At 39.3% G+C, this 21,567-nt stretch overlaps 4 protein-coding genes across 11 annotated transcripts; 1 reads left to right on the top strand and 3 right to left on the bottom strand.

Annotated features, from left to right (window-relative positions):
* Positions 1–54: 54 nt before the first annotated feature.
* LOC105187157 (uncharacterized) lies at positions 55–2,216 on the bottom strand. Its single transcript, XM_011147787.3, has 4 exons — positions 1,958–2,216; positions 1,501–1,726; positions 1,064–1,257; positions 55–661 (listed from the first exon to the last, which is right to left on the bottom strand). The coding sequence occupies exons 2-4, from the start codon at positions 1,698–1,700 to the stop codon at positions 474–476; spliced, it is 582 nt and encodes a 193-aa protein (XP_011146089.1). The 5' UTR covers positions 1,701–1,726; positions 1,958–2,216; the 3' UTR covers positions 55–473.
* A 398-nt stretch (positions 2,217–2,614) lies between these two features.
* On the bottom strand, positions 2,615–9,012 carry LOC105187155 (general transcription factor 3C polypeptide 2). Of its 4 annotated transcripts, none has more exons than XM_011147778.3 (19): positions 8,722–9,007; positions 8,523–8,636; positions 8,282–8,431; positions 8,029–8,189; positions 7,735–7,822; positions 7,098–7,280; positions 6,792–7,002; positions 6,541–6,637; positions 6,112–6,311; positions 5,797–5,995; positions 5,324–5,569; positions 5,099–5,218; positions 4,850–4,992; positions 4,593–4,779; positions 4,415–4,502; positions 4,202–4,321; positions 3,604–3,774; positions 3,397–3,501; positions 2,615–2,852 (listed from the first exon to the last, which is right to left on the bottom strand). In XM_011147778.3, exons 1-19 carry the CDS (start codon positions 8,755–8,757, stop codon positions 2,676–2,678), a joined length of 2,796 nt encoding a protein of 931 aa, XP_011146080.1. In that variant the 5' UTR covers positions 8,758–9,007; the 3' UTR covers positions 2,615–2,675. The 4 variants fall into 4 exon arrangements, with proteins under 4 accessions (XP_011146080.1, XP_011146081.1, XP_011146083.1 ...); XM_011147779.3 differs by having other exon boundaries at positions 8,523–8,599; positions 8,722–9,006; XM_011147780.3 differs by lacking the exon at positions 2,615–2,852 and having other exon boundaries at positions 3,436–3,515; positions 8,722–9,012.
* Positions 9,013–9,183: 171 nt separating this feature from the next.
* TBCD (tubulin folding cofactor D) lies at positions 9,184–16,407 on the top strand. Of its 3 annotated transcripts, XM_011147777.3 has the most exons (18): positions 9,356–9,694; positions 9,828–10,006; positions 10,147–10,285; positions 10,384–10,570; positions 10,690–10,912; positions 10,996–11,144; positions 11,219–11,448; positions 12,187–12,326; positions 12,413–12,518; positions 12,628–12,805; positions 12,941–13,099; positions 13,206–13,406; positions 13,839–14,003; positions 14,094–14,218; positions 14,443–14,597; positions 14,715–14,913; positions 15,215–15,517; positions 15,612–15,893. In XM_011147777.3, exons 1-18 carry the CDS (start codon positions 9,356–9,358, stop codon positions 15,891–15,893), a joined length of 3,459 nt encoding a protein of 1,152 aa, XP_011146079.1. The 3 variants fall into 3 exon arrangements, with proteins under 3 accessions (XP_019698735.1, XP_019698736.1, XP_011146079.1); XM_019843176.2 differs by having other exon boundaries at positions 9,184–9,694; positions 13,839–14,218; positions 15,612–16,407; XM_019843177.2 differs by lacking the exons at positions 15,215–15,517; positions 15,612–15,893 and having other exon boundaries at positions 9,184–9,694; positions 13,839–14,218; positions 14,670–14,871.
* A 5-nt stretch (positions 16,408–16,412) lies between these two features.
* FucTB (alpha-(1,3)-fucosyltransferase 10) lies at positions 16,413–18,719 on the bottom strand. 3 transcript variants are annotated; one of them, XM_011147773.3, is made up of 7 exons: positions 18,501–18,718; positions 18,354–18,396; positions 18,155–18,279; positions 17,812–18,040; positions 17,425–17,614; positions 17,178–17,355; positions 16,413–17,064 (listed from the first exon to the last, which is right to left on the bottom strand). In XM_011147773.3, exons 1-7 carry the CDS (start codon positions 18,567–18,569, stop codon positions 16,576–16,578), a joined length of 1,323 nt encoding a protein of 440 aa, XP_011146075.1. In that variant the 5' UTR covers positions 18,570–18,718; the 3' UTR covers positions 16,413–16,575. The 3 variants fall into 3 exon arrangements, with proteins under 3 accessions (XP_011146075.1, XP_011146077.1, XP_011146078.1); XM_011147775.3 differs by having other exon boundaries at positions 17,821–18,040; positions 18,501–18,717; XM_011147776.3 differs by lacking the exon at positions 18,354–18,396 and having other exon boundaries at positions 18,501–18,719.
* Between the last annotated feature and the right edge of the window lie 2,848 nt (positions 18,720–21,567).

Here is a 21,567-nt window from a genome sequence, read left to right as displayed (position 1 = left end):
ATAGAAACACCCATTTCCGGCCACAATAAAAGAATCCCATTTTCGGTATTTTGATATTTTTCACACGATTACTCGTGGCAACAATCGTCCAAGGCTGCTGTTCCGATATTCACTGCCAGCACTGAAATTCTATTGGTATACATGACACAACCTATGTATTATTTTCAGTACTGGCAGTGAATTTCGGAACGCAGCTCAAGTTGAATCGGACTGAGCGACGCAGTCAGGGAAATGGTGCGTGATACGTGTGAACGCAAAATCGAGTAGGTGGAATTTTACGCAAATTATCGTCTACTTTTAAGATTTTCTATCGAGTAACAAAGCCATGCTGATGCTTATGTTTGGGTTTGATTGTAACAAATTTTTTCTTTCTTTTTTGCTTTTTCTTTCTCTTTTTGTCGAGAAAACACTCCACAGGGGTATCAGTATACGAGAAATATTTCGCAGCACAACACGGCGACGAACAAACGATGTTAATTCATCTTCATCTTAGCCATCTCGAATTCCAATTTGAGCCTCTTCATGATTTCTTCTCGCTGATACACGACTTCTTTGTAGCACAGAGATGAGAATGCTATCGGGCACTCGTATTGCACGGTCTCGATACATTTTGTATCTTTCGTACCATCCACGTCGAACCTGAATTGCGAAATGGACTCCACTGAAATACGGAATGAATCGGATTGAGAAGCCGAGTTCCTCGCCTAGTAATATGCTAGTGTCAACACTGGTTCTCGTGCCGTATCGCGAGATACTCGCGATTAGCGGAGGCGGAGAGAGCGCCGAAACTGCGACGAGTCCCAGTCGTCAGCCCAGACAGCACACGGATGTCCATTGGACGTCCGTTATATGTTCATTTTTTTCTACAAAAGACGTCCATAGGACGTACGTTTGTCACGACTTCGGACATAGGACGTACGATGGACGTACATCGGACGTCCTGTACAGGTCCGATGTCCAATAAGGACATTCTTGTTAAGTCCAATTTATGTCCACGGACGTAAATCGGACGTGAAATCTGTACGTCCATCGGATGTCCGGTGCTGTCTGGGAGGCTACTTACGGCATCCAAAATCAAGGAAGAAGCAAGTCCGATGTTTGGAACTGATAACGTAACCATCGTTGTCGGGCTTTACGGCATATTGTCCGTATGCTGTGTTACGAATCATCGGTAAATGGCTCAAGTGTTCCGTATATCGCACGGTATACCTCCAGTGATCGTAATTGCCGCTCTCTGCGATCACACTAAAGTCCTCTCTGTAGTAAAAATTTGCGTTATAAACGGAGATGAAATGATTATTAATGTGAGAAAATTAGAGAGGGGAATAGAAAAAGGAGTGAGTGAAAAAGGAATAAAAGAAAGCGTAAAAGAAACCTGCAATATATACACACACACACGCACGCACGCACGCACGCATACACAATCCATTTTCTTTCTTACTTTAGAATAATTTCAATTTCGCAAGACACTATTTGGATGGAGACTGGATTCTTACTTACATCGTGGGGTTCAATTTTTTCATGTTGCTAAAATCTGCTACAAATTCCCACACGTGCTTAGGATCCGAATCATTTACGACGACCTCGCGTATCACTTGATGCTTCTTCTTGTAAACAAATAGTATGTAGAAAAGTAAAGCTCCTAGGACACCGTACACGACGGTTCTAGTTTTCCATTTCATGGGATTGAAATTTCCCATTTTCTCTCTCTCTCTCTCTCTTATTTCTACATTCAACGAGATCAACAAAATAATGTTTATTTTATTGAAGGCTAAGATCAATAGTGCGTAATAGAAGTATGCTTCAATTTCGATAATCGACACTGTTCCCGAGATCTCGACGCGTTAGTCGACGTACGAAGCACAAGTTTGAAGTCATAAAATCGTCTTGGACGCAGACTAACAAAGACACAATATCACATAATTTTTCAGATCAAGACCAAGTCTCTCGTACTTACCGCTGTTTTCAGACAAAATGGTCGATCGGTTCGACACGTACTTCCTGCCGAAAGTTTGATACGAGAGAAGCAACTGTGACAGGGGACGAGAAAAAACAGAACAGGAAAAGGCGCGATAGAGTCAGCGCGATAGCGATAGCAATCGCAGACTCGTTTTTGCTCGCTTGTACATACATAAACACCAACGGTCGAGACGCTCTCTCGTTCTACTCCAGCTACGACGTCACGCTGTTTACGAGACGTGTTACGCGATATGTATTTCCAGGGCCGGCGATAGGCTTGCTCGATGCCGACGGAATTAGGCACAAGTCGAATCTTGATACCCTTTTGTTCAACGAATGACACACCAATGTCACACATTCACGAGAGCGACGAATCGTTCTTCATTCAAAATCTTTTTACTCGAATAAATGCTTTCTTCACAAAACATTTGTATACAAAACGAGCGGTAGAAAATAATCTTAATGTCCGATAACGTTCTATTCTATTCGTCGTAGAGTATATGACATATCATGACTAAATTTAACGAATAAGGAATAAGATTTGTCACGTTCGAATAAAATCTGATGATGAAAAAGTTATTCATTACCATTTGGAAAGTGCAAGCCCAAAACTAATCTTGATGTATCTGTAGCCACATATGCGCATATAGATGAATCTTAATGAAATACAATATATTTTGTCGAAACCACAAGTGGTTTCCGTATACAAAGCAACTTTACAGTTTTTGAACCGATGGATTCGTTTTAGCAAGCAAAGACTCTGCGTGCGACGACAGCAAAGTCTCCGTTTCACGAGGTGCGGACATGGATTTGAAATTCAATAGCCTCGTCAAACCGTTCTGATAGCTCACCATGAGCCACAAATAGCTCCATGCGTTTGGATTCCAGGCCATCTGAAACATTTATCCACCTTGTTTTATCAAACGTTCCTAATTACGCTGGTTTCGTCAACGACAAATCTTTTAATCGAGACGCAGAGTTGACTTTTTTTTTTTTTTTTGCGAAGAATGCTGAGATGCGATACATATCGAATTATACACACGATCGCAAAAAAAGTTTTTTTTGCAAACCAAGTGTCGGGAAGCCAAATGAATACCTCATGTAATTTTCTTTGTCAACATTTCAGTTACAAGTTCAGTTACGAGGGGGCAGGGAAGATGGCGAGGGAGGAAGAAGAAATTTATATAATATTAATAAATGGAAAAAAAAAAAAAACAAGAGAAAAAATACATTATAGACATAGAAGGGCATTATAGACATAGATAGACCTTTCCGAGTCTATCCTTTCAATAAAATCAATTTCATTCTGTACAGGCAGCAATTAAAATTCATAATTTTCAAAACACATATAACTGCATGAATGTAATATCTTGTATCTTTATATATTTTTTGTTTCTGGATAAACAGCTAAAAAGGATCGGCACATTGACAACTCACCCTGTTTACAGACATGAATGGATGCTGTTCAATAGGAACAGATGTCAATTTGTCGTTGTAGTGAGTGTCCCGTGGTTTATCAGTTTCACGCTTCTTTTTCAAACTCTGTGCGAAAAAAACTGATTTACAACGGATTACATGTATAAATCGTTATTGAAGGAAAAAAAAGAAAAAAAAGGAAAAAAAAAGAAGAAAATGTTAACTTACCTTCAAATTGTCATGAAAGATAATGCCGAACCGATCTTTGCACTCATGATAACTTGCCGGCATATAATGATAATCCTTGCAAGTTTTTTTATCGTTCTTATTCTCATTGTTTTTCCTAGATATATTTCGTTGCTCTTTTAAAAAATCTATCGTTCTGATGAAAGAATTTAACTGCCAAAAAACAAAAGAGTTATAAAAGAAAAAAAAGTTTCCAATTAAAAAAGTTACATATATAGGATGTTTGGTAACTCATGTAGCCATAGCCAATGCGCGTGCGGCCTTTCCTTTCCCTTGCCGCGCGTCAGCAATCATTGCTGGGCGAAGTGGGTCACTCACTACAAGCTCGAGCAACCGAGCACGCCATCCACTAATGTCGCGGCTAATTCATCCGAATTTTTCCATGCGTAACACGGCCATTTTTACGAGATTTTTGCAAGATGGTACTTGACTACTTTTTTATCTCAATCAACTCTATGCCTCTATTCGCTATGGCTACACTGGCTATACTCTGGTTATACGTGTTACCAAACGTGTATTGTATACGATTACAGCAAAGGGGAAATTAAAGTTTTCGCTCTCGTTTTCTCTTTCTCTTTACCTGCCTTTTCCTAGGTAACAACTTTTCCGTATATAACAATTGATGAGGGAAAATGGTTAATACTTCTCCAGCTAATGTACCATGTGCAATACTGTTGGCATAATCGGATACAGTAATTGTCTGGAAAGAAAAATTTTTTAATTTTCCAAAAGGGATAAACAAGAGATCATCTGTACAATTACAGATTTAGCGATAACATGCAAGTAAGCTTACGTAAGTTGGTGCATTAGTCGCCAAAATCGGGCAATATTTGTATCCGTGTTCTCTCAGAGGTATTACATAGGAATGCGTATAGTTGAAGCTAAAAGTCATATCGAAAACTGTGTGTAATTAGTTATCGTCGCGAGTGTTATCGCAACTTGGTTGCGGTACTATAAAGCGACAAATTTACCCAAGTGCATCGTCGAAACTGATTACTGAGCAGGGCCAGTGTGTCATCCATACACCGTCCACTATTATGCCTTTCTTTGAACAATTTTGCGGCACGCTCGTTTCCTCCAAATCCCAAAATTTATACGATCTGTCGATACTAGCGGAAGCTAGATATCGCTTTCCGTGATACGGGATCAATGTTACCACTATGTATCAAAAGAGAATCAAACTTTCTATTGGCCCGTTCTTTTTTGGCACGGATATTAATACACTTACTGCTGACTGCATTATGATGGGCGAAGAAATGTTGGAATGCGTCTATAAATTTAGTATGTTTCCGCACGTTGAGCAACAGGGGCGAAGTAGTAGTGAGATCCCACAATGCTATGTAACCATTCGTAAAGCCTGCCGCGATGATACTGAAGAGACATTTATATCATTTCTTTAGATTTGCGCGGTTTGGGAGACAGAACGAACTTTGGGGAGGGAAAAAAAAAATATATATATATATATAAATTATCATACTCGTGTCCGTGCTCCCTCGTCCACGATAGTTTACTGCACTGCCAGTTCTGTTTCTTCTTGTCATATATGGAAATGTTTACTATTAACGTTGCTTTCGGATCGGTCTTGTAAATTGGCCACCTTGAAGTATAACGCATTAAGAAATTTATTACAAATAACGTACTGCAACCGACAATCGCAAACCGCAACAAATCGCAATGAAATTATAATGTGAATCCGACTTACGAACTATAGTCTGTTCTTTCGAATCTAAGATCGTCCGCAAACGGTAACGAGTAAACGTTTACGCATCCGTCGGAACATGCTGCCGCAAGCAATCCCATTCGTCTGAGTTTTCTTTCTTCCTTTTCATAATTGCAGAGATCGGTATCCTGATAGCATCCTGATGGGCACCATTCCAGGCACCAAACTGTACCGCTATTGTGCACAATCGCGTACGCTAAAATAGGTGATCGGTTTGTACTGTTATTTCTGGAAAGAACATACGAAACGTACAATTTTAGTAAAAATTGTCCAATTGCTCGTGATCGTAATTGGAGAGCTTGCCACTTGCAAACCGCTCCAAGCGCGTGTCCAACTCTTGTTCTCGAGTAAAAAGAAACCCCCCTCTTTAACGTCCAGTCATCATCACGTTTTGCGCGCGAGATCGAGAAAGACGAAGCTCTGTGTTCACATGATATCATCATCTTCAAACTTACTCGTGATCCAATTGACCGACGTCCCATATTTGTATGACGTTTGATCCCGAATAACTCTTTCCTACTGTATACTCGCTTCCCACAGTGGGATGCGTGCTGATTGCGACATATTGCGTCGGATTTTTGGTGTACATCGGTAATGGAATGGGTAACCAGGCTGACGCCCATATGGGACCACCGGCGAAAAATGTCGGTACATCTAAGACAATGTAACAATTAAGGCTTAAATTAGATCAAAGCGAGCGGACATCTTATTTAGCAAAATATGTCGATAGTATGATTCAACGTACGATCAGGCTTATATATGTAACGTACCTCCGCAAATACTGCCCTCGAATCTGCCCATATGCTTCCAGCTGCTGCTAACGGAATCTGATGAATTGTCACTTACACACTTGATGGCCATTGAACTTGTTAGCTCTGGGAGATACTTGGCGGCATCCTCATTGTTTAATAATGTGAAAATATTTGGCGTATAATCTTGGAACAAGTCAAGCTCGAAATTTTCCGACTCGCTGTTGCGGATCGTAAAATGAATTGTAAATGAGTAAGGAGCGCTCTCGCTTCTCTTTCCTTATTTGTCTGATGATGAGAGGGAGGGAGGGAGGGAGGGAGGGAGGGAGGGAGGGAGGGAGGGAGGGAGGGAGGAGGGAGGGAGGGAGGGAGGGAGGGAGGGAGGGAGGGAGGGAGGGAAGGAGAGAAAGAGAGAGAGAGAAAGAGAACTTTGTGCGATTATATACTTACAACATCATAGTCCAATGTAAAGCTGGTTTGTAAGTCTTGGTCGATTGTAACTTTTGCCCTGGCTCTCTACTTAGAAAAGCTGCTTTATTGCTTGCTTCTGAAAAAAATTTCAGAGGCGTCGTTTAAAATTTTGAGACGCTTGCATTCCATTGTAATGATCATTTGAATTCTGAATTATCGAATTTTAAATCAATCAATATGTAACAATCAAAGCATAATACGCCTACGTCTACGTCTACGGTTCGACTCACTTGCATTGTCGCTCGCTTGCGTTACTCTGACGGAACTTTTCTTTCGTTTTGTATCATATTCAATTATGCTTTCATCCGATGAATTCACCTCATCTTTCTCAAAGTCCGAATCATTTTCCACGTATTCCCCGTTCGAATGAGATTCCGTTATATGGTTCTCCACTTTGTCTCTAGAATCTGCTAAGAACTCGCAAATTTTGCACTTAAAATACTAAAATGAAAGGAAGAAAACTTATTTTACGCGTCTATACTCTCACTCTGGATTAGATGTAGTTGGTAGCAATTAAGTTACGATGCAGTATATACCTCTTGTGAAACAAAGTTACAATGAGAATAATGTTCACAGATACTTTCGTAGGAGGAACATGTATACGTGCATTCCATTTGTCTGCAGGATACAATACCCCGTGAAGCCAATTCTTTCTTCCACAGATTTTTCCAAACGGACGGTATTTTTTTCTGAAGTCCTGGCATTTGTACAACATTCTTCTAAACATATCATAATGTGTTTGTGTACAGAAAACACATCATTATTAATCATTCATTAATTCTCTCGGCGAGAGAAGATATTTGATCCGCCGCTCAGATATTTCCTCGGCGAAAATATCGAGGTACGATCATTATTAACTGTAATTCTTCCATTTTTTTTGTCATATTACATACCTTTACAACCAAGGTCCAATATCCTCTCAAAGTACAGTTCTTTGTACTTTATCCGTATATTTGGTCTTTGCGAGTTGTTAGTTTGTAGAAATACCATTATTTTAGAAATTAAACTATTCGAAAATTGCAAGTACCTTGATATTGCCGCTGAGAAAAGTACCTTTCAGTACGTTCAAAACTGGTCGTAGTATCTCTCATTAATGTACGTATCGTGCGTATACCTAGATATAGACCTTGCGCAATACCTATGAATGATTATGAATGCAAAACTATAACGTACCAGCATTGTCGAGTCAAGCTTGGTTCTTGTCATATATGAATTTTCTTCTCTCATAGATTCGGCAAACTTTAGTATCTTTGGTATCGCTCTGTAATTGAATTCGATATTTACCACTTTACAGCGTGTTTCTACATGTGTCGTTGTATCATTAAAATTGCTCGTTGGACAGATTACACAAGTAACACTTGTTATTTGTGCACACAATCTCTGCGTGCGCGCATAGCAATATATATAGGGACAAAATTCACATATAACACATTCTTTCTCGAATATTAATAATTCCATTCAATTTACCTTTCCGCCGCTTTTCGCTTAACTCTCTCAGTCAGTATAACCGGCACTTCCTTATTTTTATTCCGCTCTAATTGTCCGTGATAACGTTCGTGCATTTTCATCGAGGAAGGCATCATAACGGCGTTGCAAATGGAGCATGTCATCATCAATGCTTGTCTCTCCTGAGAGAAAGATGAAAGTAAGATAGAACGTTCGGCTAAATATATATGCCATATATGTATACACGTATATGCACCTTTCCTTATTTACTCACCGCCTCTGACTTTCCACAAAATTGCATGTGCGATATAAAACCATCGACGCTACGTTTCGTAGTTCTACATTTTTCACAAGTCAAATACTTCTTCTTCTTAACAGCACACGTTAATACTCTCTTTAATAATTTAATGTCGTTTTCAAAGTCCTGTGAATAAACATTCGTCTCTTGACTAGAAAGTCTCATATGCGCCGGGGGAACTTGTCGTGCGTTAATTGAAAATTATTAAAATTATTACCAATTCTATTTCATCCGGTTGCCACGCCATGTTATTATGTCGATGTAAATTGTGCGAATTCCATTGTTTTCTTGGCACTAATTGATCACATTTAACACATTTTACTGTTTGTGTCTAAGAGTAAAAATTTCAGTCGAGTTACATATGTCACATACAACGTGAAAAATGTGAAACTTTTTAAAATGTAGCTGCCACTTACATCTTTTTCAATATCCGCGACGCTCGAGTCCAGCATAACGGTGTTCGGAATTATGCTGGTTCTGGTTCTGGTTCAATAAATGGCTCTGAGCAGAGCTGTTACACTCTATCTTCTACGCCAGTCAGCGAAAGTAAGCTAAGTTACGAAAGTAAAGGAAAAACAGGGACAACGCGTACGCAGTCCCCGCGATCAAAAATATGCGTAGTTACGGAAACCACATCCAACCGCCGCGGAGGCGAACAAAAGACTTTTTCCGGAATTGTGCGAGCACCGACATTCCAGCTTGCTGTTCCAGGACATGTGAGACGACACGACACCGTCTCTCTCTTCTCTGCCGCGGGCCGCCGTCTCACTCGGGCTTGCTACGTCTCGCGCAAGGTCCGCTACCTCTCTCGCTCTCCCGTGGTGCGCTGTTTCGCTCGCGCGCTCAGGTTCGCGCGATCGACGCTGAGCGGCGCAACTATAGAAGTCTGTGGACGGTGCTATCCAGATTGCCAGCTAGAGCTGTCATACTTTTCACGAGGTTATGATCCGGGCAATGAATAGTTCGTACGACTTATAATTCACGTGGATCGCATACGATTGTACGACATATACCAAATCTGTAATCTTGACAGAACGAATTTTGCAAACAATGGTGTTGAATGATTATCCGGATCCAGAGAGAGTAGGATGCGGCTTCAATGCGTTCAAAGAGACTGACGAAGTGATCGCTCTGATAAAGGAATTGAGGAAGCCAGATTTATCGCCGAGTCTAGTGGAAAGGAACAGAGATCGCTTCAACTTTATTTTCTCTCAGTATCAGGATCAGCATCAGCTCTTAGACCCGTATCTCGAGAGAATTTTGGGATCTTTGTTGTCTATTATAAAAGATGACTGTGCGGAAAGCATCAAGCATAACACATTCAAATATCTATTCATCATTATGTCCGTAAAAACATATAAAAAGATCGTTACTTACCTACCGCACGAGGTACGCATTATCGCTTTGTATTAAATAAGAATAAGATTTTCTCCCAGTATTACAACGGAACGCGCGATATATATGACGATCGTAATTAATACTTTTTAATACGCTCATGACACAAGTATGTATTTTGTTATAGGTGGTGGATCTTTTACCTGTGCTAAGAATGCTCGAGAGGCAAAGTCCAAATGACGTAGAGACTTGGGAGACTCGATATGTTCTCCTTATATGGTTATCTATTATTTCAAAAATACCTTTTCCCCTGTCCCGCTTAGAGACATCTGACAATGTAGATCTAGAGCAAACTATTGTTGTCAGGTATTGCTTATAACATTGTCTCATATGTCGCACAGAGTATAATCAAATCAAAGGATAGTACCATGCGTCGGTACATTAATTTAAACATAATCTAAACAATGTTTATCCATACATAATAATCTAAACAATGCATATTCCAGGATCTTAAAAGTATGTAAATTATATTGCTTGTCGAAAGATGCGTGCGCTGTAGCGGCAGTATTCTTAATATCAAACTTTTTAACAAGGTCTGATGTCAAAAAGTTATACCTGGAAGAAATGATAATGTGGTGTCAAAAGGTGCAATGCTCTCGCAACGACAATAAATGTTATTTCAATGTGGAGAAACTCAACGTGAAAATTTCACCAACAGACTCGTCATAATTTCATTGTTTCAGTGCATAGAAGACGACCCTTCGAGACACGGACCATTGGCTGTGATAGCCTCGATATTGAAACATAGCGCCAGAGAAGATGTTAGACAATACAGTCTGATGCTTCTTGATAATATGTTAAAACTGCACTTGGATGACAATCCAGCAGACCTTATCAGAAAATTTGGGATAAAGGTTGTCCAGCGCATAGGTATCTCGTCGGTCGACTTTTTTTTTTCAATGTTATAAGTACACTGTTATTAATGTGTGTATCATTTGTCCCCATATCTTGTATATTTTAACGATCAACTACAATCTGTCATCCGATAGGCTTGGTGTTATTGAGAACAAAATTAGCATCTTGGCGCTATCAGAAAACAAGCCGACCGATAAGTGTCACACCCAATATTAAAACGGATAGTATTATTGAGAGTGTTACCGATCTTAAGAAAACTATTTCAAGCGACAACGAAGATCAGGAAATTCCTCCAGCCATCGAAGATATCATAGAACAACTCATACAGGGTCTTCGGGATAAAGCAATCACTATAAGGTTACGACTCGACGCATGCCTTTCGTCTCAATCGTGCTCATTCTTGGAAGTGGCACGATTCATTGGTTAACTTTGCGTTTCAGGTGGTCCGCGGCAAAAGGTATTGGCAGAATAACAGCGCGACTGCCGCTTGACCTGGCTGACGATGTGCTGGGATTCGTACTGAATCTGTTTTCTGGACGTGAATCCGATTCGGCGTGGCACGGTGGTTGTTTAGCGCTCGCAGAACTTGGTACGTTTCGCGCGTTTCAATTTTATCACTGCCGTTTCAATGTTCCACCATTTTTATTATCGTTTATATTTTAGGGAGACGCGGCTTATTGCTGCCTCATCGTTTGAGCGACGTTATTCCAGTGGTTTTGCAAGCCCTAGTTTTTGACGAACCTCGAGCTTACGGATCGATCGGTTATCTGATCAGAGACGCCGCTTGTTACATATGCTGGTCTTTTCCGAGAGCTTACGATCCCCATATTTTCGAGCCTTATGTCAAGGAAATTGCGGCAATGTTATTGGTGGTGACATGTTTTGATAGAGAGGTATTGCAAAATATTACACATATATTTCTGTACCTTTCAAAGTCATCGAATTTGCTTCTATCACTTTCTTTTTCCCCCCTCTCTCTCTCTCTCTCTCTCTCTCTCTCTCTCTCTCTCTCTCTCTCTCTCTCTCTCTCTCTCCCTCTCTCTCTCTCCCTCTCTCTCCTCTCTCCCCTCTCTCCCCCCTCCCCCTCTCTCCCCCCTCCCCCTCTCCCCCTCCCCTCTCCTCTCTCTCCTCTCTCCCCCCTCTCTCTCTCCTCCCTCCCTCCCTCCCTCCCCCCCCCTCTCTCTCCCCCCCCTCCCCCCCTCTCTCTCTCTCTCTCTCTCTCTCTCTCTCTCTCTCTCTCTCTCTCTCCCTCTCCCTCTCTCTCTCCCCCTCCCTCCCTCTCTCTCCCCCCTTTCTCTCTCTCCCCCCTTTCTCCCCTCTCTCCCTCCCTCCCTCTCTCTCTCTCCCTCTTTCCCTCTCCCCCCCTCTCTCTGATATAATTTTTTCTACTTTTCCTTTTTGTTTCGATAAAATTTTAATTCAAGGTTTAGGTACAGAGTACCAGATTACAGATTGTAAAGCTATGATAAATGATAATTTTATTTGGTATTTTCATTAAAACAAAGTCGTCTCCAAGTTGGCCGGAGAAACTACGGTCAAGGAGTGACTAATTTGATATATTTATGAGACACTATATCTTCCATGTGTATTGTACTTATGATCCGTGTAATTACATTGTCGCATCGATATAGATAAACTGTAGGCGGGCAGCATCTGCTGCATTTCAAGAAAATGTTGGCAGGCAGGGCAACTTTCCACACGGTATAGATATACTGACTGTCGCTGATTACTTCGAGGTTGGCGTGAGGAGCCACACATATCTCAAAGTCAGGTATAGATTCGATCAAGTGAATCATGCGCACACAACATGTGACTTTTTGAGTTATACTAATTTGCAACAACCGTGTTTACTTGTAGTGTCCAAATTGCACAATATGAAGAATACACGAAGCCCTTAATAGACCATCTAGTTGCCAAGAAAGTTACACATTGGGACACCGCAATCAGAGAACTCGCAGCTAGAGTGAGTTCAAGTTTTGGTAGCGCAATACTCTAGTTCGATATAAAAAAAAAAAAATGTCATAAAAGATTTCAATTCCCTATATGTTGCTAATTAATGTAATTTGTTGCAGTCGCTATTCAATCAAACGGCAGCTGATCCGTATTACATGATAGACATGGTACTACCCACCTTATTGGACATGCTGAATTCCATCGATTTAAACGTAAGACACGGTGCAGTATTAGCAACTGCGGAGATCCTCGAGGCTTTGTACAATCATTTCAGCGACAAGATTGGAAGTATCATTGGTAAGAATGTGCAAAAACGTAACATTCTATCCCTTACTAGCGCTTTCATACAATGAGAAGGACATTGTTGTCTTTATTTCTTTTTGAATGTACATCAATAAATTTGGTTTTTCTTTTTCTCTTTTTTCTTTCCAGGAACCACGGCTGTGTCAGCCATACAAGACGTAGTGCGAACTTTCAGAAGTAGGGGACAATTTAAAGGGCTCGGAGGAGAGCTGATGAAGCAAGCTTGTGCTTTGCTAATAAAAAAATGCTCCATTGTTCATTTCTCTATTCATCAGACTGATGTTGTAGGCAAGTATTGTTTTAGCATCGCAATTAAAATAGATTTTACTTGTGTTTTGACATTGCCTTTGTTAGCATAATCAATGCGGTAATATTCGCGTTACGAATAATGTAGACGATTGGCAGAAGCTGTTGGAAGAATGCTTAAGCCACGAAGTGTCAGCAGTTAAATCGAAAGCAGCCGAAGCACACGCAAGCTTCTTTGTGGAGTATTACGTAGACATCGACTATGAGCGGAATGCTGTGGTCAATCGTTACTTGGAATCTCTGCGATCGAGCAACCAGTCTGTTAGGATAGGCTTCGCACAAGCAATTGGTAAGCCAAAAGGTCGTGCGTTTTGCAATCTCGTATTTGAATCGATCCTCAATACACGTACTCGATACTCCGTATAACTTTTTTCTTTCTTGTCTTGAGATCAATATGTAATCTTCTTTGATTTCTTCTTTAATTTCACTGAGAATCGAAAGATTCAAGATGGATATGGCATATTTTTCTCATTATTTCATACACACACACACAAGGTAGCCGTAGTTTTGTACACTTGGTGGGGGATTTGTTTCCATAATATATCTGTTGTACTTTTTACAACACCTTGCCAAAGGTGCAGAGATGCTGAGTCAAGTAATATATTGTGAATATATCGACGATAAAACGATAATAACGTAGTAGTAAATAAATATTCGAAGCTTATTTGTTCAGTTAAATCCTTACCGGTTAAATGTTTACCTTTTATTTCATCTTATACAGGTCATTTTCCGTTATTTGTTGTTCGCGAAAGAGTGAAAGATATTATAGAAGCTTTAATGATGTGCATCGACATATCCGCAAGTACGTTAAAATGGGCGGAGAGTAGGAAAGAAGCTTTGCATTCTTTAACAATGATATGCCAAACGTTAGGAATTGACGAAGCAGGTGAGTTTGCACAAATCTCTCGACATATTTTCCCTAATAATTTGTATGTGGTATTGAGCGAAAAGAAAAGAGGAAAAATATATTTTCCAGACAAGTGGCAGTCGTTTATGCCTGATCTGTACAATTGTTATCTATTGGCTCTTAAAGAATATACAATAGACAGTCGCGGAGACATAGGCGCTTGGGTGAGAGAAGCTGCTATGATTGGATTACATGTACGTAGATTCCATACGGCAGGAAACGCTGCTTACGTCAACGTGTGCCACAGTTCATTCTTTTCGTTTCACACGCTGACAATTCGTAAATCGTATTTCGACTCTGGCATTTTTCCTAAGAAAAGGAGAAAGATATCAATGCCAAATTTCAAGCGACACGGAGAAACTGTCATTGATAAATCTCACATAAAGTATAAATTTGTGTAAATTTAGTTTTCTTCCAGATACTGACAAACTTGGTATCGCAGGCGAAACTGTCATCTATACTGAATGAAAACTTGATGGCTTGCATCATCGGTGGTATCGCACAGCAAGCTGTCGAAAGAATAGATGGAATTCGAGCTCAAGCCGGTACCGTATTTAGCGCGCTTATACATAGGTAAATACATCAGACGATATATTTAATAGCAAATGAATTTTTAATTTTATATATACGGAGGAACTTGTACAGATAGCATAGAAAGAGATGTTTCAAGTGTTTCAATATCTGACACAGCGAACCACCGCTTCCCAATATTCCGTATCACGATGAACTGAAAGCTATATTTCCTCTTAACGAATGTAAAGAGAGTATCGAATGGAGGATGGAATCCGCAACATTTCCGCGATTTATTAAGATGTTGAGTTTCCCGCCATATAAAATAAATCTATTACGTGGAATTATATTTAGTGTCGGCGGCTTGAGCGAATCATTGGTAAATTTAAATTTAATATTTACTAGATTATTATTTATACATAATATATGCGTATATGTGTACACACACACACACACACGTGTGTGTGTGTGTGTGTGTGTGTATATAATAATTGTAATTAAGAAATATCGAAAAAGAAATGCCATCACATCATTTTCATTTTTTCTTCAGAGTCATCTTTTCACTTTCTCCTTTCTCTTCTTTTCTCATCGAGTTTAAGTAATTAAATACTGTTGTCGACCATGTTGCTAAATAATTTCATCCAAACGGCTACAAGTATGTTTTTTTCTGATCAACGTAGGTAAAATACTCGAGCGTTTCTCTATTTACTTATTTACAAGAGATCGACGAGGCAGGCTTGAAAGATATATGTGAAAAGATTTTAAGTATATTCGAAGAAAGCCATAAAAACGAGAGGATGATAACATCAATGTTGGCTTTTCTGGATCGTTTATTGAGTTCGGGCTGTATTCAGTCCATTTTGGATGATGCAGACAATACAATCTCGGAACGTATATTGACATTATTGAAACATGAGATAAAATATTCCAGTAATATGAAACTGCTCATCAGCAGCATAAATGTTTTCTGTCAGTTGCTACAAGTAAGTTTGATAATGATAAAAAGAGACCTTGCGCGCCACATGTGTGCATATTCACTTATTTATATCAAAGTCTACATTTTATTTCTTACGCCAGGCACGAGGTCCTATTGCTAAAAGAGCATTTTGTCAATTGAGTATATTTTTGTGTCACAAATACACATGTCTGAGAAAGACTACTGCTGTACGTACTTATGAAGCTTTAACACTTTATGGAGAAGAAATGGATATAACGGAAGAAGATTTAGCAGATATACTCACAAAATTGAACGCTACAGATTGGGAGCAACCTATCACAGATTTGCGTCCAATCAGAAATCATCTGTGCGAATTAATGAAAGTACCTGCTCCAGTTTTACAAATGAAGTCAATAAATTAGAAGAGCAATTTTATAAAAAAAAAAAAAATTCTTTTTTTCTTTTACGAAAGGTATCTTCTTCAACATTTACACTTATGTGGTATATAAAGTGCTTAAAGTTTAACTGCTAATTGTACTGAATAACTACCTAAAGCGATTCTGAAACAACCTTAAAAATGTAGCAGTTTTCAGGACAGTTAACCAAGACTAACGCACGTTATATATAAAAGAAATATATATACACACATATATATATATATTTCTTTTTCTTAAATACGTGTAATACACGTGTACGCATACGTATCAGCAAAAATTGACCCTTTTATTTGCCTTTTTTACAACGTAAAAGGTATACATTTCGTAAAATGTATTTAATAATTTTAACTTTTCTAGGTACTTTTCTATTGTAATATTTATATGGAATAAATGTATAAAATTATATTCAAAGCGTAGAGAAAAGTGTGTGGGTGTGTCGCGCGCGTGCGCACGCGAGAGAGAGAGAGAGAGAGAGAGAGAGAGAGAGAGAGAGAGAGAGAGAGAGAGAGAGAGAGAGAGAGAGAGAGAGAGAGAGAGAGAGAGAGAGAGAGAAACTCTCAATTTACATCGATGCATCCAACATCGCTCGTAAAATTGTCAGACAAATCAAATGATTAAAATACAATTGGAGGCTATATCCCGAAATTCTACAATTCTTTTGTGAGCCTCAACATTCCTTGTTGTCGTACATATGCATCTTTTGCTCGTCAAATCGATTTATGTTGAAGCTAATGTTGTTCGTTACGTAATGTGCCAACAACTTCGCTCCACATTTTTCAATATTCCACTGATCAATCCACCAATTATGTTTACCAATTCCGCCTGTTATTGGATCTCTTGGCAGAGGACAATCATATTGCCGTTGCGTTACTTTATCCTCCCGTAGCTTACGATTTTTCTGTATTTGTTCGCAGACGAAACATTCGAATGCTTCTACGTAATTTCCAAATTTACTACAAGTGCCCGTTGGTCTTCTCTTAAGAGAGTGCAGCAATCTATCGTTCGTCACGCGATATTTGTGCTCGCTCAATTTGTGGGATAAGTATTCTTCGTACGCAGTATCGTTTTCCACAAGTTTGTGTAAAAAATGGCCGAGCTGTGCTGGCTTGGCAAAGTCTAATATTGAAACGGCAGATTTGTTATTTGGGAGCCAATCCTACAAAGCCATATCATTCAGTGTACATCAGATTAGATTATAAGGCTGACGGAGTCTGAGAGTTAATCTCTAAAAAACAAAAACGATACTAATACTTTCACTCTGAACAATACCTTAAAAGATGGCGATCCATAATATACAGGTACAGAACCAACAATAAGGGGTCTCCATAGTTTTTCCGTGATGTAATCATTACAGATCGCATTTTCAAAGGCTATGGTAAACTTGTACTTGGCAACGAACGATAAAAATTCACGGTTATTCAATATATCGAGGTAATTGTCCTTCAACCTGAATATATACCGATAGTAACTGATCTCTCATAATGAATCACAAATCATATTATGTTAAGTAACGTACCCGTGTTCAAGCTGAGCATTATTTAGACACGCACCATAGGAATCGATGCGAATATATTTCATTAATTCTAATACATAGCGGTCTCTGTCACTAGCTGTATCGCAATCGGACTGAATATATAATACTGGCGCCAAATTTTGCTTACGCATCAGAGCAGTCTTCTCTTTGATACGAACAAAATACGATTCCCCTACAAATGTATATCATCTTTTTGTATTCTTTTATATACATAGACAACTTTGACACAATATACAAAATATTACATGTATACTGTATCGCAAGTAGAAAAAAATGAAAATTAGCAAGCACTTTACTCCTGATAATCCCTAGTCTTATCGCCTATATATTGCACAACAGTACAAGTTGTACTTGGTACAAGTTGCTTACACATTTTACCTATTAATTCGTCTAAACTGGGTAAGTCGAGAAGTGTGAGCGGTATGTTACTGAATCTGCTAAAAGTCGAAGAGTAATTGAAAAGATTAAGTGCTTCTTCATGAACAAGTATAGGATTATTCCTGGGAGATTCCTCATGAAGCAAGCCCCATGATGTGGCATTGTCTCTCCAACTGGGTAAATCACGGACGCGAAAATTACTCCCATAAAAGAGAATACTCTGTAAAGATAAGTGATGCATTTCGTATATATTGTCGCAAATTGCTTCGAATGTAAATCTACGAGTCTCCCTACATCTTATATATTATAGACAACCAAACAGAAAGAATCATACTTTCAATTGCGTGTTGTTCTGAAATGCCCTATCATGCGTAAAATAACATACAGCTTGTCCGCAGGCTTTTACTTGATTATTAGTACCAAACGGTGTCCACCACAACACGATAGGTATACCGTCATCTAAGTGCGTAACAAGAGAGTTTAAAATATGTTAATCTTTATTGAAAAGTATCAATATGACAGCAATGAATTACCCGAGACAGACAATCCTGTGCGATTGTATAGCATCAAATATAGCTGCGAAAAGAAAGAAAAAGAAACACATGCATAATTAAGAAAACTTTTCATCTTTTGCGGCATTAATCGATCACTGAGGACACTACTCAAATTTACTCGCGTACCTGAAATATCATGACAGATATACCCAGCGTTGTCACTGCTGCAAACATAATACGTATTTTCCGCGCCATTATAATCGCCGATATATATCAACAAATGCATCATCCATCTTTGAGTATGTTATCACTATTTTTGATAGACAATCTTATATATAACCTAGAAATGAAAAGCAAACAAAACGTCAAATTCTGTTGACATTTTTTTCTCTCTCTCTCTCTCTTTCTCTCTCTCTCTCTCTCTCTCAATGGGTGCATTCAGTACTACAACCGCTCACTGAGCGCTCAATGAGCTTTTACATCTGATTGGTATATTCCTTTAGATTTAAAAATATACACCAATCAGATGCAAAAGCTCACTCAGCGCTCAGTGAGCGATTGTAGTACTGAATGCACCCAATAGCTGCATTCAGCAGAACAAAGGCCGCGTTCAGTAGACTCAACAGTTGGACAACATTACTAGATTTTCCACCGAATCTCGCTCCTGATTGGTAAATACTTCTAGGTCTATGAAGAATCTAAAAGAATGCTCCAATCACAGACAATAATCACTAAGCGCTCACTGATCATTTTGCTCTACTGAACGCAGCCAATATGACTACATTTACACGGCTTCTAACTTCGGCTTAGTAACTACCGTAGTTAGTTCAGTCACGAATCCGATTAGAGTATATTTTTAGATCTAAAAGAATATACCAATCGAATCAAAGAATTCACTAACTACGGTTGTCACTAATCTGGATTAACCTTGTCGTGTAAACCTAGTCTATTGCTGGATTCACACTGCATCCGACGTACGTCGTACGACGCTCAGCAACCAATCAAAAAGCAGGATTTTACTTCGTATCATCGGATCGCTTGGCCGTCCGTCATCGTCCGATGTCGGACGAAATGTTGATCATGATTCAACATTTGTCGTACAATAACGCATGGTATGAAGGGCAATCTGGACAAAATTAGGAAAAGATGATATACCTTACTCATCTTATTATATTATAAAGTTTATGTCATTAGAGTTGTCGATAGACAGAATAGAGTTTTGTTACTTAGTTTGAGACATTTTAGCACACAAGACATTTTTTCATGTCAGACTTTTTTCATACAAGACATTTCTTATGGCCGGAAAGTAGGCGATAAAGTAGAGTTAACAATAGTGAAGAAAAATATTACACATATCTTACACATATATATATTATACATATCTTGTTGCCCGTACGTAACTACGCTTATATGTATTTCTTGCTGTCATGAGTCTGTGCCATTGGCTGTCACTAGACGATTGCGCATTCGACCTGCGCAGACAAGGAAAGAAAACTTCCCCGATATCTTGCCTCTCTCACTGTTCTGCCAAACCCGCTATGCTCAGTCTATTATATATGTCTATGGAATAAAGCCAGCGGCACACGGTGCTTGTTTTCGTGCTGGATTGCTTGCTGGATGAAAATATTGCGTTCTGATTGGTACATTTCCGAAGATAGATGGAAATGCACCAATCAGAATGCAGTATTTTCATCCAGCAAGCAATCCAGCACGAAATCAAACACCCTGTGCCGCTGACTTAAATAAATATCAATTCTAACTTTTTAGGTTATGCGCATATTACTATTAGAGGAACTGTAGTCACCATTAACCATTTACGCCACCTACAGACTTTAAATCGTATTAGTTAACGTATGCAGTATAAACAGCATTTCGCACGGCTTCGTACCGTCGGATAACGGACGACGCACGTCGGATGCAGTGTGAATCCAGCATATGACTCCAGTGGTGCGATTCTGTGGCTAGTATTCATAGTCAGGTCTTATATTTAAGACCGTCTTAAGTTTATTTTCAGATGCTATACAAATCATTTCATTGGCTATGGGGTATCTGAAAATGAACTTAAGACGGTCTTAAATATAAGACCTGACTATGAATACCGGCCTAAGCTTTACTTTGGCTGCGTTCCGATATTACTGCCAGCACTGAAATTCTATAATAATAATATACGTGATACAAACTATAACTACCTTTACACGGCAACGTTAATCCAGATTAGTAACAACCGTAGTTAGTGAATTCTTTAATCCGATTGGTATATTCTTTTAGATCTAAGAATATACTCTAATCGGATTCGAGACTGCACTAACTACGGTAGTTACTAATCGGGATTAACGTTGCCGTGTAGCAGGGGTCCTTATGTATTTTCAGTACTGGCAGTGAATTTTGGAACGCAGCCTTTGATAACTAAGGCTTTGTTCCTAAGGCTGAAAATCTATACGTGACACAAACTATGTATTTACAGTACTGGCAGTCGATTTCGGAACGCAGCCTAAATATTTACGATCAGAAGAGACGATGTTTTTACTTTTTTTTGTCAACGAAATCGCAAATCTTTTTCTCTCGAATTTAAACAAAATGTAGCGTTAGTTATACCTTCTTGATAGTTTCTGATATCTTTTTGCTACTATTCTATATCTGTTACCATTTATGCTTATTTCGAGCTACAGCTTTGTATTCCAGCCACGTTATTTCTAAGAGGGTGACTCTAGCACTTGGCGAGATTTTTTCTGATGCTCTAAATCCATAGGGCCAGAGCACAGACTTCTGCATAACGCATAATACACAACGCATAAGAGAATAAACCAATTAGTTTTCTTCATTTCCCTCCTCAGGACACAGAAATGAAGAACTCTGATTGGTTGATTCTCTTATGCGTTGTGTATTATGCGTTGTGCATTATGCAGAAGTCTGTGCTCTGGCCCCATAGGGCAATATAGGGACAGAGCATATTGTTGCGGGGTGATAACCATTGCGGGACGGTGCGACGAGGTAAACTGTGCCTAAGGCTGCGTTCCGTTTCACGCATCGAGCGCATCGATCGCAACCAATGCGTTGCGCGCATTGATATCGTTCCGTTTTCGTTAATGCGTCTATGCGCTTTTGGAAACGGAACGACTTTTGATGCGTTTGATGTGAAAAGAAAAATGGATGCTACTATGGTCACAATGGACATCGAAACATTGACAACAATAGCCTTATTTTCATTAGTGAATGATAACAGAATTAGCAGCAGTAGTAGCAGTAATAGTAG

Source organism: Harpegnathos saltator, unplaced genomic scaffold, assembly GCF_003227715.2.
Source record: "Harpegnathos saltator strain DR-91 unplaced genomic scaffold, Hsal_v8.6 scaffold252, whole genome shotgun sequence".
Taxonomy (NCBI): domain Eukaryota; kingdom Metazoa; phylum Arthropoda; class Insecta; order Hymenoptera; family Formicidae; genus Harpegnathos; species Harpegnathos saltator.
The sequence above is the reverse complement of the archived record's forward strand: the minus strand, read 5'-3'. Positions and strand labels throughout refer to the sequence as shown.

What these genes read in the sequence shown, in the direction of transcription:
- FucTB (XM_011147773.3), bottom strand. Translation starts at nt 18,569, where the DNA reads ATGGCGCGGAAAATACGTATTATGTTTGCAGCAGTGACAACGCTGGGT. An exon ending in AGAACAACACGCAATTGAAA is followed by an intron (nt 18,041 to 18,154) that starts GTATGATTCTTT and finishes TTATCTTTACAG; the next exon opens with AGTATTCTCTTTTATGGGAG. An exon ending in AATGCTCAGCTTGAACACGG is followed by an intron (nt 17,356 to 17,424) that starts GTACGTTACTTA and finishes GTATATATTCAG; the next exon opens with GTTGAAGGACAATTACCTCG.
- LOC105187157 (XM_011147787.3), bottom strand. Translation starts at nt 1,700, where the DNA reads ATGGGAAATTTCAATCCCATGAAATGGAAAACTAGAACCGTCGTGTAC. An exon ending in AAAAAATTGAACCCCACGAT is followed by an intron (nt 1,258 to 1,500) that starts GTAAGTAAGAAT and finishes TTTTTACTACAG; the next exon opens with AGAGGACTTTAGTGTGATCG. An exon ending in CTTCCTTGATTTTGGATGCC is followed by an intron (nt 662 to 1,063) that starts GTAAGTAGCCTC and finishes TCCGTATTTCAG; the next exon opens with TGGAGTCCATTTCGCAATTC.
- TBCD (XM_019843176.2), top strand. Translation starts at nt 9,356, where the DNA reads ATGGTGTTGAATGATTATCCGGATCCAGAGAGAGTAGGATGCGGCTTC. An exon ending in TGACATGTTTTGATAGAGAG is followed by an intron (nt 11,449 to 12,186) that starts GTATTGCAAAAT and finishes GCATCGATATAG; the next exon opens with ATAAACTGTAGGCGGGCAGC. An exon ending in TTTAGCGCGCTTATACATAG is followed by an intron (nt 14,598 to 14,714) that starts GTAAATACATCA and finishes TATCTGACACAG; the next exon opens with CGAACCACCGCTTCCCAATA.
- LOC105187155 (XM_011147778.3), bottom strand. Translation starts at nt 8,757, where the DNA reads ATGCTGGACTCGAGCGTCGCGGATATTGAAAAAGAT. An exon ending in GTAACTTTGTTTCACAAGAG is followed by an intron (nt 7,003 to 7,097) that starts GTATATACTGCA and finishes CTTTCATTTTAG; the next exon opens with TATTTTAAGTGCAAAATTTG. An exon ending in AGTTTCGACGATGCACTTGG is followed by an intron (nt 4,503 to 4,592) that starts GTAAATTTGTCG and finishes TATGACTTTTAG; the next exon opens with CTTCAACTATACGCATTCCT.